The sequence below is a fragment of the Leptopilina heterotoma genome, unplaced genomic scaffold (assembly GCF_015476425.1).
Source record: "Leptopilina heterotoma isolate Lh14 unplaced genomic scaffold, ASM1547642v1 Lhet_53, whole genome shotgun sequence".
NCBI lineage: Eukaryota > Metazoa > Arthropoda > Insecta > Hymenoptera > Figitidae > Leptopilina > Leptopilina heterotoma.
In genome coordinates this window covers 1,775,498-1,794,658 of record NW_025111115.1, presented here as the reverse complement: position 1 = coordinate 1,794,658, position 19,161 = coordinate 1,775,498, and the positions used below count along the sequence as shown (strand labels likewise).

General features: G+C 25.6%; 2 protein-coding genes across 2 annotated transcripts in view; both read right to left on the bottom strand.

Moving 5' to 3' along the window:
- LOC122508184 overlaps positions 1 to 17,193 on the bottom strand; it is a 231,578-nt gene extending 214,385 nt beyond the window's left edge. The window contains exon 1 of the mRNA XM_043621344.1: positions 16,755 to 17,193. The gene's annotated coding sequence lies outside the window, so the exon portion shown is untranslated. The remainder of the gene's footprint in view (positions 1 to 16,754) is intronic.
- LOC122508288 overlaps positions 10,008 to 19,161 on the bottom strand; it is a 39,482-nt gene continuing 30,328 nt past the window's right edge. Inside the window, exon 17 of the mRNA XM_043621564.1 lies at positions 10,008 to 10,122. Within this exon, the coding sequence (XP_043477499.1) occupies positions 10,008 to 10,122 (115 nt within the window). The remainder of the gene's footprint in view (positions 10,123 to 19,161) is intronic.

Below are 19,161 nucleotides of genomic sequence, written 5' to 3'. Positions count from 1 at the left end.
GACTATAAAGCATGTGACACACTTGACATGGTAAAATTATTAAGCACCATTCACTATAATATATATATGTATACTTTCATGAGAAAATTAGCAGAAATCTCTTGAGCACATTTGTAAAAATAATAGAGCAGATTTTGAAGCTAACCCTAGATTTACCTAAATCTTGCGTTAATTATTCAGTGCAGTTAATTAACGTCATAACCCTGCCTCTGAGAACGTGCCATTCTAAAAGCGACCCCTGCGACCATTTCTCCAACAGGGAATTTCCTGAGATTTTCCAGACAAATTGTTTTATGGTAAATTTGAAATTATAATTACATCCCCATCTAGAATTTTCCTCAAATGAAGTTTTCACTAATTACTATTGACTGTATAATTAAATTACCCCACTCTCAAGGAATAACAATACAATTTTTTTTGTTTATGATTCACTCAATTTTTGAAAGTATGTATTTTTATTTTAATTGAACGAATAAAAGAGAAAAATAAATATAAAAGAATTTTAACTGTGAACTTGAACTTGATAATGAAATGTTTGTTTGTTTGTTTTTATTTTGGACGAAAGTTTATCTTTTTGAAAAAAACACTTCACTAATCAAAGGCTGAAGGGGATGCCACGAGACGGTAATAATTAACTTCAATTACAAGCCCGTTTGCGCTATTACGATCTCCGGGATAACATGACATAATTGATTTACACTTCAACCCCTGAGAACCCAATCCTCTGACCAATTATCGTTAGAAATTCACTTTTAATATGTCAATGTAATGAGTTTTTAAAAAACTAATAAATAGTGCTATTACAAACAGATTTTTCTCTTTATATAATGTAGAATTTACTAAATTGATTGTAAAACATGGGAGAGTTATTTGATAAAAGAGGCAACACGTTGTAAAAAAAGGCATAATGTGCAATAAATTATCCATCAATAGAAAAAAATAGAAACACAAGAACAAGAAATATTGTGAATGTAATGTAAATAATTAATGTAATTAACATAAATTAATAAATAACTAGCAACAATTCGCTAAAGCGCGCGACTAACTTTTTACTGCCTTTTTTAAATAAAATTATAAATTTTAAAAATAAGAGAATTTAAAAATTTTCTAATTTAAATTTTTGGTGATAACACTTAAAAAAATTCAATTTCTGAAAAATTACAAATAATTGCATAAATACAATTATTTAAAAAAAATGAACTTCTTATAAAATTCAACTATGTTCAAAATTTGAAAAAAATTCTGGTAAAAATCCCCATTATCTTTATAAATAACAAAATTCTTCTCCAAAGTTCAATTATTTTTATAAATGTCAAAAAAATTCTTGTCCTAATTTCAATTATTTTTAAAAATAAAATGCATTTTTCTAATTTCAATTATTTTCAAAAATAAAATGCATTTTTTTAATTTCAATTATTTTCAATATCTACTATTTTAATAAAATTTCCCAAAACGAATTCAATTATTTTTAAAAAAATTATAATAAAATTGTTTGTAAACATTTAATTTTTTAAATAAATAATAAAAATTTCAATTATTTTCATGAATAATAAATTTTTTTAAGGAATTCCAATATTTTCATAAAAAATAATTTAAAATTCTAGAAAATAATAATTGAATTAAAATGATGAAAATAATTTTGATGAAGTTACAGTAAGAATATTCTTATAATATAAAATAATGATTTTATTAATCAGCTTTAATTTTATTAGAAAACATGAAGAAATCGATCACTCCGAGTCTTCGACTCGGAGCAATCGATATCTTCATGTTTTATAACAATACTCTTATAAGTTGTTTAATTTCCAAAAAGTTAGAATTTGAAATTTTTTAATATCTTAATTCCTGTGGAAAATCCTGTTTCAAAAAATAAGATTAAAAATATAAATTGTGCAAATACTTTTCTTTTTTTCTCTAAAACAAAATAATAATTTTGTTAAAAAAATTGTGATTCATAAAATTTTTCAATCGCAGTTGTTTAACAATTTTCTAATTTTATTTAGAAGTAAAGAACAAAAATCTTTTAATGAAAAGAATTTTAAAAAAAATTCTGATGATTTCTATTTGTCATTAAAATTTTGAATTAGGTAACAAATATCTGACTAATTTTCACATTTGCAAAAATGTGCAAAATTTTTTCTGAATTAAGCTTATACTTTATTTTCGAATATAGAAAATTTAAATAAAAATTGTCTGACTGATTAATCACTTTTACTACTGATTTCTAAAATAAAGTTGTTGAAATAATATTTGTCTGACTAAATTTCACGTAAATTAACTCAAATTGAGTTCAGATTATTATTATCTGACTATTATCCATTTTTACTACTGAATTGCCTGACTAATTTCGTTTTTTACTACTGATTGTCACATTAAAATTGTCTAGATAAAACTTATACTAATTTTCAATTACACAATTTATTTTGATAATAAAATTGTCTGAAAGTAAATGTCTGACCAATATAAACATTAACTACTGCTTTCCAAAATAAAACTGTTTAGAAATTGATGTTTAACGTAAGCCAAATTTTTCTACTTGTTTTTATAGGACAATTATTTTTTGTATGAATGAAACGTTATGTCCTACCTACTAGATTCTGATATGAAACAAGTTGAGATAAATATTGTCCTACTAATTATCCACTTATACTACTGTTTTTTAAACTAAAATTAGAATTTTTGAAAGTAAAATTGTTAAAAAGTGAAGGAAAAAAAAAATTTCTGACTGAAAATATCTGTAACTACTTATATATTACCATAAAAAGTATTTATAAAACTTTTGTTTTCATGAAAAATACTTTACCTTTTAAATTTCTAATTAAAAATACAGATTATATAAAGTCTGTCTGACTAATACGAACTATAACTACTGATGTTCAAAATAAAGCTGCTTAGAACTGAATATTTGACTGTATCCAACATTTTCTATTTGTCTTTATATAGGAAAAGAGTTTAGAAATCTTTTGTCTAAATGGAACGTACTTTACCAACTTGATTTTTATATGAAACAAGTACAAATAAATATTGTCTGACTAATTATAACTTTTACTACTGATTTTATCTACTATGTTTCTAAAAAAAATGAGTTTAGATAAAGATTGTCTCACTAATTACCACTTTTACCACTGATTTAAAAAAATTGTTTAGATACTGATTGTCTGAATGAAACTCCCTTAAACTACTGATTCTTACAATAAGATTATTCAGATAACGCGTTATCTAGACTTATTTTGAATTTAATAACTATTTTTCATATAAAAATTGTTTAAAAACGGATGTCTGACTAACACAACGTTTTACTACTTATTTTTTTCAGACATTTGTTTAGTTGTATAATTCTTATCACATGTTCGATAAAAATAATTTTTTTACTGTCTGAATGAAACGAACTTTACCTACTAGATTCTGGTATGAAACAAGTTCAGAGAAATATTGCCTGATTCTTACTTTTCCTATTTTTCAAAATAAAATTGTTAAATAAGGATTGTCTGACACAAACCATCTTTTACTACTTCTATTCACATGACAAGTGTTTGGAAAACATTTGCCTGTATGAAGCACTCTTTTTCTAATGAATATGCAAGCAAAAAATTTTCAAATAAGAATTATCTACTTTTGGTGGTATTGTAACCATCGCTGGCACATTTTCGAAAAAAATCGATAGCTACACTAAATGTTCAGCTACTAAAGAAAAAAAATTCTCAAACACATTTTTCTTATTCGTTCTGAATCGAAAAAGTGAATTCATAATTTTCACTCTTCGTGACTGTATTCTGAAAATTAATCCTTTTTAAAAGCATTTGATAGCAAGTTCTTCTGCGATTATAACACATTCCAGTTCATCCGACCAAGAACACTATTTGAGAGTTCCACGCCTCTAGACTTATAATCAAGATAAAGGAGAAAATACCAAAGAGGGGTTTAAAAGTCAACAGTTGGACAATATTTCACAAAAGCAATAATAAAATTCGAACACTGAAGCAATACACTCGAGCAGAAATTTATTGTTTTATTTGCTTTCATCAAAAGGAATATAAGTCACATAATTAATTAAACACAATTTCCTGTAAAAAATCAAATCATTTTACGTTTTACATATGAAACGGTTTTGTAATTTGAAATTCAATGTTAAAAATTGAACGTAGGGTTAACAGTAAAGTCGCCAATTAATTTTAACGAATATTCGATTGAAATTTGCAAAATATTTAATAATACAATACAACCTGTCATGTGGTTGAATTGTTGAAACTTTACGCTCGTTTTAATTGCTTATTGTTTGAAATTTGAGAATGTAAATTATTTTTTTAAACCGTTATGATATAAATTATGAATATTTAGTCAGTAGTGTTACTAATTAAATTAGTACTTAATAATTCCCAGATTTATGAAATCAGGTTAATTACATAAAAGATTAATTATTACATGCCTTCAGTTTTGTGGACCTATAGCAAATTTTTTTTCTTGGAAACTATTTAACGTTAGTACTTAATATTGTTAATTACATTTACGATTAAATTCGTATTAAGAAATTGTAAATTTTCCCAAACACGTATAAGCTGATAAATAGTTAATGAAATTGTTTGCTGCATGACACATAAATTCGGCACAATATGCGAATAAAATGTCATACCAATGTCACTAATATTTTGATTAAACTTTTCAATGAGTGTATAGTCATGGTTCGATATTTTCTCGGCTATTGAACAATTTTTCACTGTTTTCAAAGCAATAATTTCAACTTTTGCTTTGTTTCCATTTTCGACATTTTTCTTTCGTCTTTCTCTCTTTTTTTTTGGTTTTTGTATTTTTTAATCATGAAGTAGTTTAATCAGTTATGAGTTATTTACAGCTAATATTACAAGGCTGATATAGGAAAATGTCTCGATTGATTTAAACAATTTATTACACGAGTTGAAATACCTGAAATGGAATTGCTTCAGTGTGTATGAAAAAAAAAATTGTACAAACAAAATAAAGGCAATATGAGAAAAGGAAGTAATGTTCGAATGGGGAGCAAAAAAGAGAGAATGAGTGAGAGAGAAAGAGAAAATATGAATGCGAGTAGCAAAAGAATAAAATACAAAACAAACGGAGTTAATGGTTTTAACGAAAAGTGTATTATTTATTGACGTTTTTTGAAAGCAAATAGTGTTAAAAAATTTATACAAGCTTTTATAGTTTATGATTCAGAAAAACAAATGTAAAAGCGTAATAAAAATCAAAAGTTTCAAATTTTAATGTATCTGTACATAAATTTAATTTCACAACATTTGAAATTTTCCTAGTTTCATTTGTTGATTAGTATTTAGTATTTATTTCTCCTTTACATAAATACCAAATAATTTTCACAATTTTCGTTTACCCTTCATTCACAGAATACATTTCAATTTCCAATTTTTGTTCCCCCTTTTTTTTTAGAATTAAAATATTAATTATTATTTTGGTAATTTTTTCATTTTCAGAAAATTGGTGACATAAAAATATGAGTTCCCTAAAGCATAAAAGTTTGAAGAAATTGGATGGCGATGTAAACTTCAATCTGGATTCTTTGTGCTCCATTTTCAGAGTAAACTTAAATTTGAATTTCCTTGTAGATTTTTTGTTGAGTTTTCCCCACACATCTATCAATCAAAGTTCTATATGTTCAAAAAGTTTTTAAAACATTCTAAATTTTATATACGTGCGTTGTTACTATTCCAGGACAAATTAAAATTCACTCTTACAAAAATTGGCCTTAATTAAAAATTTTATTATTCACTTTTTTATTTATGTGAAAGAGATATAAAATATTTCTTAATAGTATTATGTTTTTTAAATTTTTAACTTTATTGGAAACGAAATTCTTCTTTTGAAAATTAAATTAAAAATGCCTTTTCTAAAATTCATCTTTGAAACATTTTTAAATGTAATTTTAGTTTCGATTGTTTGAATTGCTAAACAAATATTTCAAAAAATGACCCAATTGTCCTTTTACAGGTATTTTCTTTATAAATTTCTGTTCTTACACATATTTTTCTTACAAATTTTTTAACCTTTCTTTAAAATAGTTTTTACGCCTATTTTTTTGTCTGACTTTGCATTTACCAAAAATTTTAATAAAATTCTTTGCAAATTCAATTATTTTCATAAATGATAATAGGAATAATAATAATAATTAATTCGACTACAAAATTATTTAGAACCATTATTGAAAATGTTAACAAGAAATATTAAATAATGAGATGGAAATAGAAAGAAAATGAGGAACAGTAGTACAATTACTCATGAAATTAGACAAGCGTGGACAACAATAATTTGTAGCCTTCACTTCTTCTTTGTACATGGTGTTGATAGAAATTCGATGCACGTACGTTGGCAAGAATGAAATTTGTCACGGTGAAAAGTACCAAGCGAATTAAAGTGTGTGCTGGGAATGCTCTGGAGAAATTGAACAACCGAGTGGGTTAAGTTTCTAGATATTTGTTACATTTATTTCAACTAAATGAAACAGGAGAAAATTTCAAAAATACATACATACATACATAAAAAGTAAAACCTTTTAATTTTTGTATCAATATTCGCAAAAGTTACTTATTCGAATGTATTTATTTTTTATTTACATAACATATTTTTGTAGCATATTTTAAAATCTCGTTCCATATTTAAAAGAGAAATGCACGAGAGAAAATCTATCGCAGTAAAAATTTTCCCACCCTTCATTAATTATCAAAAATATATAAAAATAATTTTTTAATTCAACTCCAATAGGAATTCATTTGAAAAACTAAAAGTACAACAAAATTTTTTCTGACTATTATCCATTTTTACTACTAAATTACCTGAATAATTGACTTTTACTACTGAATTTCAAAATAAAAATTTTGAAAAGTATATTTCTGACGAAAACTAAATTTAAATACTATGTGATTATTTTTCTTCGACGCATAAAATAGTCATAATTCTTTAAAAAAAAATATAACAACGTGTAATTAGTAAGTGGAGTTACTCTGAAACTTATAAAAAATATTACTATGTCTGATAAGGCCTTGTAATTATATCAGTCAAGTTTAATAAATTCAAACCTTTCTTCAGTGGATGCGTATTTGATTGAAAGGTAATTAAAATAATAAAGTAGTTTTAGTGAAAAACAAATTTTCATTGGTTTTCTCTGCACTTGTGAGGTATAAAAGTTTTGAACTGCAACAAAATATTTTTTATTTTTAATAATTTCAGAAAAAGTTCTTCGAAAATTTTCAAATTCCTTTGTTTACAAATCAATTTTACACAAAATTTCGATTACTTGGAAATTCTTCAATTAAGTAATATATATTATAGAGAATAAAACCTTGAAACTATTATTTACTTCAAAAAAATTCAAGTAAAATTTTTCAAAAATAATAATTCTACAGAATTATTATAGTTGAAAGTATTAAAACTTCAGATTTTCAAAGACTTTAATTTGAAAGCTTTTCAAAATTCAATCCTAACCTGAGATTATTCATTTTTAAATCAACTTTTATTACAAAATTCCACGAGAATTCAATTATTTAAATACAAATGAAATGTAAATAAATAATTTATTGAATAATTAAATGTTTTTTAAAATTCAATTCTCATAAAGAATTTTATCAACATATTTTTAAATCATTGAATTCTTTTGATGAATTTTAAGAAAATTTTTAAGAATAATTACATTTTTCGAGTGATTTGATTAAAATTGTATTAAAAATAATTGAATTTCTGCAATGAGTTTTATTATTTATGAAAATAATTGAATTATTGCGAAAAATTTTATTAAAATGTTTAAATAGAATTGAGTTTCTGTGAAAAATTTTAATATTTTTGTGAAAATAATTGAATTCTTCATAAGAATTTTATAAACATTGTTTTAAAAAATTAATTTTTTCGAAATATAATAAATATTATGAAAATTTTATTTGAAGTAATTGAATTCTTGTGGAAAACTTTATTTGTGAAAATAATATTGAATTTTTCGATTAATTAATTTAAAATAGTATTAAAAATAATTGAAGTTCTTCGATGACTATTATTAATTATGAAAATAATTGAATTTTCTTTTTCCCTCACTTTTCCCTGATTTCTAGACAAAATTTTCCCTTTTTCCCTGCTCTAAAGAATATTCTAATTTTACTCTAAAAATTATTAAATACTGAAAAAAATTTCTTTTACTTATTTACGAATTTCTTTAAATGTCAAACTATTCGAAAACATTAATAACTTCCTTTTTAAATAAACATTTAATCATTGTTATTTGTCCATAGGAATTAAAATTCTTCAAAAGATTCGAATTCAAACCTTTTTGAAATTCAACAGTTAACTTATAATTTAAAGGGCTACAAAACTTACTCCGCGAGGAAGTAAAATACTCATTAAAACTTCATTTTGTTTTGCATTGTTTCTATTTCCAAATAAAATTTATAAAATAGTAACAATTATCCATATTCATGCTGACTCAGCTTTTTTTAGTCAAACAGCCACCGTCACAGTTACATCCAATCGCATTACATGGTCCAACACCACAATAGTATCCTTCTCTTTTCTTACCATCTTTGCAAACTCTTACAGCACACCTGAGGCTTGTTTTATTATTAGGATCACAATCAGTTTCAATTATATCACCTCTGCCGCAACATTCAGCACGACTCTCATTAGGAAATAATAAAAATGTTACAGCAAATAACAGCAAGTAAATTTTCAACATTGTTGACATTTTATAACTATATTTTTTGCAGTGCTTCAATTTTCAAAATTTTTTGGGATTGTGTATTATACGCTTCTATACTCTTTGACACTACTGCGTATAATTTTGTTGCAGTTCAAAACTTTTATACCTCACAAGTGCTGAGAAAAACAATAAAAATTTGGTTTTCACTAAAACTACTTTATCATTTTAATTATTAATCAAATACGCGTCCACTGAAGAAAGGTTTGAATTTCTTACACTCGATTGATAATTACCAAATTATTTTCATTATTTCTATTTAATGTTCACGGTGCTTTAAACCGATTTAACTGAAAGGTTATGGCACCTGGAATTTTCTTCTTGATTTCGATTCTAGATCATAAGTACATCATTTTCCAACAAAAACGAAAATCTTCTGTGGAACCATTTTTAAGAAAAGGTAATTTGAAAATTCAAAATAACGAAAATTCAGCTTTTCTTGGAGAAATATACATTTGAGAAAGAATTTCATCAGAAAAAACTTGTAGATATTAATAAAAGCAATTTTTTTATGGTTACCAATTCATATTTTAAAAATGCAAAATGCCGGATCCAATATGGCAGACAAGTTTTTAAAATTTTTTGTATTTTTATTTTACTTGGTATCTGAGGGTTTTATGAGTCGCTGATTACAAATCAGAAGTCAGCATTTAAGAATTCAAAATGGTAAATTCAATATGCATGACGAACAAATTTTTGAAAAATTTCTCTACCTTATTGGATCCACTATTTTGCATTTTTTAAATCTGACAGCAGATTCGTAATCAGCGATAACCATAAAAAAATTGCTTTTTTCAATATATACAAGTTTTTTCTGATGATATTCTTTCTGAAATGTATAGACTGTGTGAAAATAAAATATTAACTAACCTTGCTTGGAAATTAATTATTTACAGAAATCTCGTTAGTCGTTAAAAGTGTATACTTAATTATTTTCTAAAGTGTAATTATAAGGGATAAATATGATTTTAGATAATAGAACTCCCGAGAGCGATAAAATCGCTAACATAAGCTTTTTAGCGGTAAAAGACACGATGAAGACTGGAGAATTCGCTCATTTTTTATAGCCGCTTTTACAACCCTCTGAAACCACAATAGAGGTAAATATTATAGTGATTGTATTCTAAAGGAAAAGAGTCTTCAACGTTCATAAAAAAAATCCATGTATATATATGTATATATGAAGCGAAAAAAAAGCAGAATAAAAACAGGAAGAAAATATTTTATGCTTGATTTAAGCTGTAAGACGCCGAACCCAGAAGCCCCTCAGTGCAGCAAGTTGCACCTAAACTGGGATAAGCACTTCTTGACCTCTCAAGGCTTGCATTCTGTGATCACTTGTGGGGAGGAAAGTGCCACTTAACGTTTCCTCACCAGGACCGTTTCGTTGATCGTCCATCCTATAGAAATTGCACTTGTGGTTATAAGCGTCAGATTAATCAAACAGTTCATTATATATAACAGGTAATATAGAACCCTTCCGAGAAAATAATTTCAACATGATAGGCAATTAAAGATTACAAGAGGGAACTTTCTTCAATAAGTGTCGATCTAGAACAATTTTTATTGTTACTGCTGGTATGAAATTAGTTTCATTTCTACAAAAGGTTTTCTTAACGCAAAAATAATTTATCTAACTTCAATAAAAGTATACTTCACTGAGAAAAATTTATACTTAAAAGAAATTTTACAAAAACAAATTTTAGATGATTTTGTTTAATTAAAGTCAGTTTGTAAGCTCAATCCATTTTATATTTCATTCAATCTTAAAAGTTTTCATAAATAATTTAACATCAATCATAACTTACGTTTGAATTAAAAATATTATTTCCTTAAATAAACCAAAAAATATTTTTTAATTAAACTTAAATATGTTTGACTGTATAGCTCGCTGTATAGCAAAGGTATTTTAAGTTTGATTTAAAGAAAATTTGTTTGAATCGCGGCCAACTAGATTATTTACTTATTTTAAATAAGTTATTTATCCGACATATTTTATTCACATATTGTTCCAAATTTAAATTTCATGCAGCGTGCAATTTAATTAAATATTTATCAGCTTATACGTGTTTGGGAAAATTTACAATTTCTTAATACGAATTTAATCGTAAATGTAATTAACAATATTAAGTACTAACGTTAAATAGTTTCCAAGAAAAAAAATTTGCTATAGGTCCACAAAACTGAAGGCATGTAATAATTAATCTTTTATGTAATTAACCTGATTTCATAAATCTGGGAATTATTAAGTACTAATTTAATTAGTAACACTACTGACTAAATATTCATAATTTATATCATAACGGTTTAAAAAAATAATTTACATTCTCAAATTTCAAACAATAAGCAATTAAAACGAGCGTAAAGTTTCAACAATTCAACCACATGACAGGTTGTATTGTATTATTAAATATTTTGCAAATTTCCATCGAATATTCATTAAGGTTAATTGGCAAGTTTACTGTTAACCCTACGTTCAATTTTTAACATTGAATTTCAAATTACAAAACCGTTCCATATGTAAAACGTAAAACGATTTGATTTTTTACAGGAAATTGTGTTTAATTAATTATGTGATTTATATTCCTTTTGATGAAAGCAAATAAAACAATAAATTTCTGCTCGAGTCTATTGCTTCAGTGTTCGAATTTTATTATTGCTTTTGTGAAATATTGTCCAACTGTTGACTTTTGAACCCCTCTTTGGTATTTTCACCTTTCTCCTTTATCTGGATTATAAGTCTGGAGGCGTGGAACTCTCAAATAGTGTTCCTGGTCGGATGAACTGGAATGTGTTATAATCGCAGAAGAACTTGCTATCAAATGCTTTTAAAAAGGATTAATTTTCAGAATACAGTCACGAAGAGTGAAAATTATGAATTCACTTTCTCGATTCAGAACGAATAATAAAAATGTGTTTGAGAATTTTTTTTCTTTAGTAGCTGAACATTTAGTCTAGCTATTGATTTTTTTCGAAAATGCACTAGCGATGGTAACAATACCACCAAAAGTAGATAATTCTTATTTGAAAATTTTCTGCTTGCATATTCATTAGAAAAAGTGTGCTTCATACAGGCAAATGTTTTCCAAACACTTGTCACGTAAATAGAAGCAGTAAAAGATGGTTTGTGTCAGACAATCCTTATTTAACAATTTTATTTTAAAAAATAGGAAAAGTAAGAATCAGGCAATATTTCTCTGAACTTGTTTCATACCGGAATCTAGTAGGTAAAGTTCGTTTCATTCAGACAGTAAAAAAATTATTTTTATCGAACATGTGATAAGAATTATACAACTAAACAAATGGCTGAAAAAATAAGTAGTAAAACGTTGTTTTAGTCAGAAATCCGTTTTTAAACAATTTTTATATGAAAAATAGTTATTAAATTCTAAATAAGTCTAGATAACGCGTTATCTGAATAATCTTATTGTAAGAATCAGTAGTTTAAGGGAGTTTCATTCAGACAATCAGTATCTAAACAATTTTTTTAAATCAGTGGTAAAAGTGGTAATTAGTGAGACAATCTTTATCTAAACTCATTTTTTTTAGAAACATAGTAGATAAAATCAGTAATAAAAGTTATAATTAGTCAGACAATATTTATCTGAACTTGTTTCATATTAAAATCTAGTGGGTAAAGTACGTTCCATTCGAACAAAAGATTTCTAAACACTTTTTCTGTAAAAACAATTAGAAAATGTTATGGCTACAGTCAAACATTCAGTGCTTAACAGCTTTATTTTGAACATAAGTAGTTAAAGTTGGTATTAGTCAGACAGACTTTGTATTACATGTATTTTTAATTGGAAATTTAGTTGATAAAGTATTATTCATGCAAACAACAGTTTCCTAAATACTTGCCAGAGTAAGGTAAGTAGTAGAAGTTATTTTTAGTCAGACAATAATTTCTAAACAATTTCACTGTCAAAATTAATTGTAAAATTGGAAATTAATGTGACAAGTTTTCTCTGGACAATTTTATTGTGACAATCAGTAGTAAAAGTATTGGGATTAGTCAGTCAATTCAGTAGTAAAAAGGAATAATAGTCAGACAATACTCATCTTAACTTATTTTAATTTAATTTAAGTAAGATTTAGACAGACAAATCTTATTTGAACAACTTTATTTTATAAATCAGTAGAACAAGTGGCATTTAGTCAGACAATCTTTATCTTAATTAATTTTATTCGGAAATATAGCAGATAATTTAAATTGCATTTAGACATAATTTTGCTAAATACTATTCTTTTTAAAACAACACAATTTTCTAGAAAGTATCAAATTGATACTATTAAAGTTGATCATATTGATGCCAAAAATTCGGATCAATTTTTTATTTGATCCCCATTCTTGGTATCAATTCGTTGCAATTTGATACTTTTAAGTTAACAATGAAGTAGATAAAATTAATTTTAGTCAGACATCCATTTCTTAACGACTCTATTTCGAATATCAGTAGTAAAAGTGGTCTTTAGTCAGACAATTTTTATCTAATTTGTGTTTTTATTTGGTAATTTAGTAGGTACATTATTTTTTATTCAGACATTTTTTTAAATACTTGTCCTATAAAGGTAAGTAGTTAATTTTTGTTAATCGATTTCTAAAAAAATTTATTTTGGAAATTACTAAAAAAGTGTGCGCAAAAATCAATAAAATTGAAAATTAGTCTAATAATCGTCATCTGATTAATTTTATTATCAGCATTAGTAGTTAAAGTGGATAATAGTCAGACAATACTTATCTGAACTTTATTTAATTGAAAATTTAATGGTAAAAGTATGTTTCACGTGTTTTATAAGGATAAGTAGTTATAAAACGAAATTAAAGTCAGTTTTAGTAAGATATCCATTTTTAAACAATATTACTGTAAAAATTAATAGTAAAAGTGGAAATAAGTATGACAGTTCTCATCTTAACAGTTTTATCCTTCAAATCAGTAGTAATAGTCGAAATTAGTCAGACAATTCTTATCTAAACTCTTTTTTTTTTGAGAATTTATTAGGTGAACTATGTTTTACTCAGACAAAAGTGCTGGAAAAACACTTGACATATGAATGAAGTAGTTAAAATTAGTTTTAGTCAGACAATTAGTTTATCTTAATTTTTTTAATTTAGAAAACCAGTAGGTTTCACTCTCGAGTGTAAAAATTTTTTCTTAACCAAAATAAACAAAAGAAAATCTTCTACAATAATAAAAATCTATCTCTAGTTTTTCTGTGAAAAATTTCTTATAAATTATATGGAAATAAATATAATAATAGAATATTTCACGTTTTAAAATAGATATAAGAAATGGATGTTACTTTGTCTCGGAAATTGAGTTTTACATTATTATACATGTGTGCACATTCGCGTATTACACACTGGATACGAGTTGTATTATACGTTGAAAAGTGACAAGAGCATGACAATGAAATGGTTTAAACGTGAAGGGGCAGAAAGCTTTTTTCCTCTTTTCATGTGCAGCAAATGTCAAGAAACAAATTCTCTAAGAAGTATATACGAAACATAAAAAGAGCGCGCGCAGATAAAAATGTGTGTGTGTGTGTGTAAGAAAATGAAGAAAAACACGGGGGAAAAAAATGTAACTTTGTGTCATGATAATTAACAGTTGTCTAATTAGACAAAAGTGTCGAGCTCACTTATACACAACAAGGACACTCTTTAACTAAAAACATTTTTAAATTCAACTATTTGTCAAGTTACAGTGGTTTAACGCATGACATTTTATTTTGCATTTGAATTTCAAAACATTAAAAATACAAATACTTTTTTTAATTTTTATAAAATAGAATTTAAATATAAGAGTAAAATTTATTTAAATGGAAACTTTTTATTTATTGAATTGAATCTATTTAATGAGACTCCAACTATTAAATAAAGTTGGTATAAAGTTCGCAAAATCCTATTGAAAGGAGAAAAATATTTTTCATTGAAATGTTTCGTATACAAAATTTTTCTTTTTCAAATTTTTGATAAAGAAAGTATGACAAACATTTTTTATGTACAAAAATAAAATAAAAATTTTAATAGAAAAATATTTGTTGATTATATAAACGTTATTGGATGGAGTAATAGAAAAAAGTTCAAAACACCAATCGAGCGAAACTCGATCGATGAATAACGAATGTTTTTATTTATTCAAACAAAAGGACAAATTAGTTTTACACACGTTTCCCTTAACTTTTCAATTTAAAGAATTCTTGCTACTTGAGCGCAGGAACTCTTGACCTTGTTCTTTGATCAAGTTTCTAGTGTAAACTTCACAGTTACCTATTTATTTCTTCCCAGATATAAGTATATGCCTATATGTATACATATTTCTCTCTCTCTCTCTCTCTTACTCTGAGAGAGAAACAGAAGCTTTCTACTTGTGTATTTAACCAACAGGTTCACAGTTTCTGAACACGGTTTTCCTTAATTATCAGACTTCCGTTTCAACTGTAATACGATGAATAATTTAATGAAAATATTATACGTTTAAAAGATATTTTCTTAATCTCCACATCGTGCATACAATATGTCTTTACATAATTATCTCGTATAAGTATATCTTCTTTAGTCTCTAATAAAAAAAATATTTTTCTCAAAACAAAAAAAATTTTTTATAGAATTTATTCTCTAAAGATATTTTTTTCAAAGGGAATGAAGAATTTGTTTTTATCTTTATTCATTAATTAATTGTATATATGTATAGTAATACGCCAATTTATTCATTCAGTCCAAGCAAATGTATAAAACAAACTGAACCAAATATTACGAGAGTTTGCGGGTTGGTCTCTTTGAAACTGAACAAAGTAGTTAATTGCATGGCTAAACAAAGGCTTTAGGAAGTTCATTTATTCATTATGTATATGAGTTTATAACTGAATTTGTAATTTTACATATACTGTTTATTTTTAATATTCCTATAAGAAATTACATTTTTTTGTAACTTGAAACAATTTTCGGGAATTGCTACGATCATGAGATAAGATAAATAGCAAAATTAATAATTTTGTTTGGCCTAATGGCCTAATGGACATTAGGCCTAACAAAATTATTAATTTACAATTCATTATTATCTGAACAGAAAATTTTTCTATTATCCAATTTCCAATTTCTATTATCCAATTATTTACAATTATTATAACAATAATAACGCTAGTATGAAGGCAAAAGACGAGTGTATAAATAAAAAATTTTTAAAAAAAATAATAATAATACACTGAGAAAACATTATATTTAAATGAAATACAAAAATAATTTTAGATGATTTTGTTTAATTGAAATTAGTTCGTTTAATCCCAATATTTAGAAAATGTCTCCTGCTTTGATTCAAAAATATTATTTGTTTCATTAATTATGTTTAATTCAAACATATTTTCTGTTTTGGTTTCAAAAAGAAATATGTTTAAAAATTTTATGTTTCATTCGAACTTAAAAGTTCATTATAAATAATTTTAACATCAATCATAACGTATGTTTCAAATAAAAACATTATTTCTTTAAATGAACTAAAAATTATGTTTCAATTAAACATAAATATGTTTCACTGCAGAGTTAAATTTACTTTTAGTTTAGGTCAAAATAACTGAAATTTGTTATAAGTAACTCAATAATTAGTTATTTTCAACTAATTCAGATTTAGAGAGAAATATTAATAGCAATAGTAATAAGATAAAAGTTATGATAATAATAACAGCAATTATAATAATAATAATAATAATAGTAATAATAATATTAATAGTGATGATAATAATAATAATAACACCGGTTAGTGATACATTCAATTAATATTAATCGCTATTAACTTAAAAGTATCAAATTGCAACGAATTATTAATTGGATCAGATCAAAAATTGATACAAATTTTTTAAATCAATTTGATCCACTTTGCTGTCAATTTGATACTTTACAGAATACTATAAATACTAATAATAACAATAGAAACAATAATAAACAATAGTAACAATAATAACAATAATAATGAAAAATATAGTAATAGAAAAATAATAAAAGAGTTTCCAATTTTTTTAAAATCGTACTCACCACTTTTTCATCAGAGTAAAATATCCTTTGAAAAAATATTTATTTTGCAGCAAATCACAAAATTCACCATGCGGTTTTTAATAAAAAAAAAAGCCACTCTAAATTAAAACTAAAATAAAATAATTTCCTGGATTTTATAGTACTTGGATTTTATAGTCTCTTCCATTATTTCATTATAATCACGTGGTTATAATATGCATCAGAACCTTTAAAATAATTCTATATACTATTACCACCGTTTAAAAACGTAAATTGTCAAAACAAAATTTCACATTTTTCTTGAATTTAAATAACATTCAAAATTTTGTAAATTAATAAAAAAATTTTTAATTATTTAAAACTTTTTTTTGAATTTTTTTTTTCCTTTTCTTTCAAGAAAAAAAAGAAGTTGCGCGGCGAAAATGAAACACAGAAACCGAACACTCCTTAGACACGACGACACGCTGCTTATGGACCATAGACTAGCAGGGAGGCTGCAGTACTGAGATGCGATCACAGCGCTGCAAAATGTATACGCGCGCGCACATTTTCAACCCCCAGATAGAACCCCTGGCCATCATCCACTAACAGTTTTTGTTTCCCTTTACGCAATATTGTTCTATATAGTGCGTGAAATAAGTGTCCTTGATTTCTTTCTTCCTCCATTAAAAGTTCAAATAATACAAGTTGTTTCACTTCTTTTAAGTTATTAGGAGTCTTAGTGAAATGGAAAATTGGAAAATTGATTCGTTTTGCTATTAGAAAATGAATTTTCGTTTCAATAGGGTTATTTGGGGTAAAAATGTAAACTTATATTTTTCACCAAACATGTAAATTTTTTACTTTAAACGGTAAAAATAAGGGAACTTGTTACTTTACTTCGCTAGAAAAATTTTATGGGGTAGAAGAAAATATTGATAAGCTTAAAATACGTATAAGACTGACTTTTTTTACGTTTAGACCGAAATTTTGAAATTTGACATAAATTCCTCATAGGTCAACAATTTTATTTTGAAAATGAGTAGTAAAAGTGGAAATTAATCAGACAAATCTTATTTGATCTCATGTTACTTGAGGATAGTTTCCTGAAAGTAGGTAAAGTAGGTTTTTCTCAGACATCCACTTCTCAGCATTTTTATTTTTAAATTCAGTAGTAAAAGTAGAATTAGACAATCCTTATCCGAATTCTTTTTATTTGGAAAACAAGTAGGTAAATTACGTTTCAGTCAGACTAAACATTTCTAAACCCTTGTCCTAGAAAGTTGAGTAGTCGACATTATTTTTAGTCAGACATCCATTTAGGAACAATTTCATCCTGAAAATCAGTAGTAAAAGTTGTAAATTAGTAGGAAAAAAATTAAAAAAGAAATCTTGAATATATATGAAAAGAAGTTTTTTTACAAACTTGTTTCCGTTATTATATGTTGAAAAATTATCGAGTAGAAGAAAATTCGAAATACAATAAATAATAAATATTTGGGAATTACACTTAAACCGGTTTCACGCATTTTGATAAACAAAATATCGTTCAAGTTAGAGTATGATTCAATTTTATTTATAGTGTAACCTTCTTAAAGTTGTTATTGGACTTGGTCTCTCTAAAGTCAAGAAACTTTGATAAGTAGATTAGGTAGAGTAAAATCTAATAAGGAATCCTTAAAGTGCTGTTCATCCGGGAAGATATTTCTGGAATCAAGCCAAAAACCAATTACGATTTGTCTCATTCATCTCACTGGTCTCCAAGATTCAATGAAGCAATTCAGTGTCCAGCAATCATGTTATTATCCGTAAATATTGAATACATATTCTAGTTGCACTCAGTGCACAATATCAAACTTATTAAAATGAATCAAAAAGTTTAAAAACTAAAATTTACATTTCTACTTTGAAGATTTTCTTTTGTTTTTCGGTTGGGTAAATTTTAACACTTGAGAGGAAGCAAGGAACAAGCAAAAAAATATATAACAGAAAAAGATCAGATAACGACGGTCTGACTATTTTCACGTTAACTATACTGATTGTGAAAATAAAACTGTTCATAAATGAATGTCTGACTAAAGGTATTGTTAACTACTCAATTTTCTAGGACAAGTGTTTAGAAAGTTTTTGTCTGACTTGAAAGTATTTTACCTACTTGTTTTCCAAATATAAAAGGAAATTTTGATAAGGATTGTCTGACTAATTCCACTTTTACTACTGATAAAAAATTTTTACAAAATAAAAATGCTGAGAAATGAATGTCTGACAAAACCTGAATTTAACCACGTTTTTCATAAGACAATTGTTTCGCGAACACATTTCTCTTAATAAAACTTACTTTACCTCCTGGACTCTCAAGTAACATAAGATCAGATAAGAATTATCTGACTAATTTCCACTTTTACTACTCATTTTTAAAAGAAAATTTATAAGCTGTAAAGATTGTCTG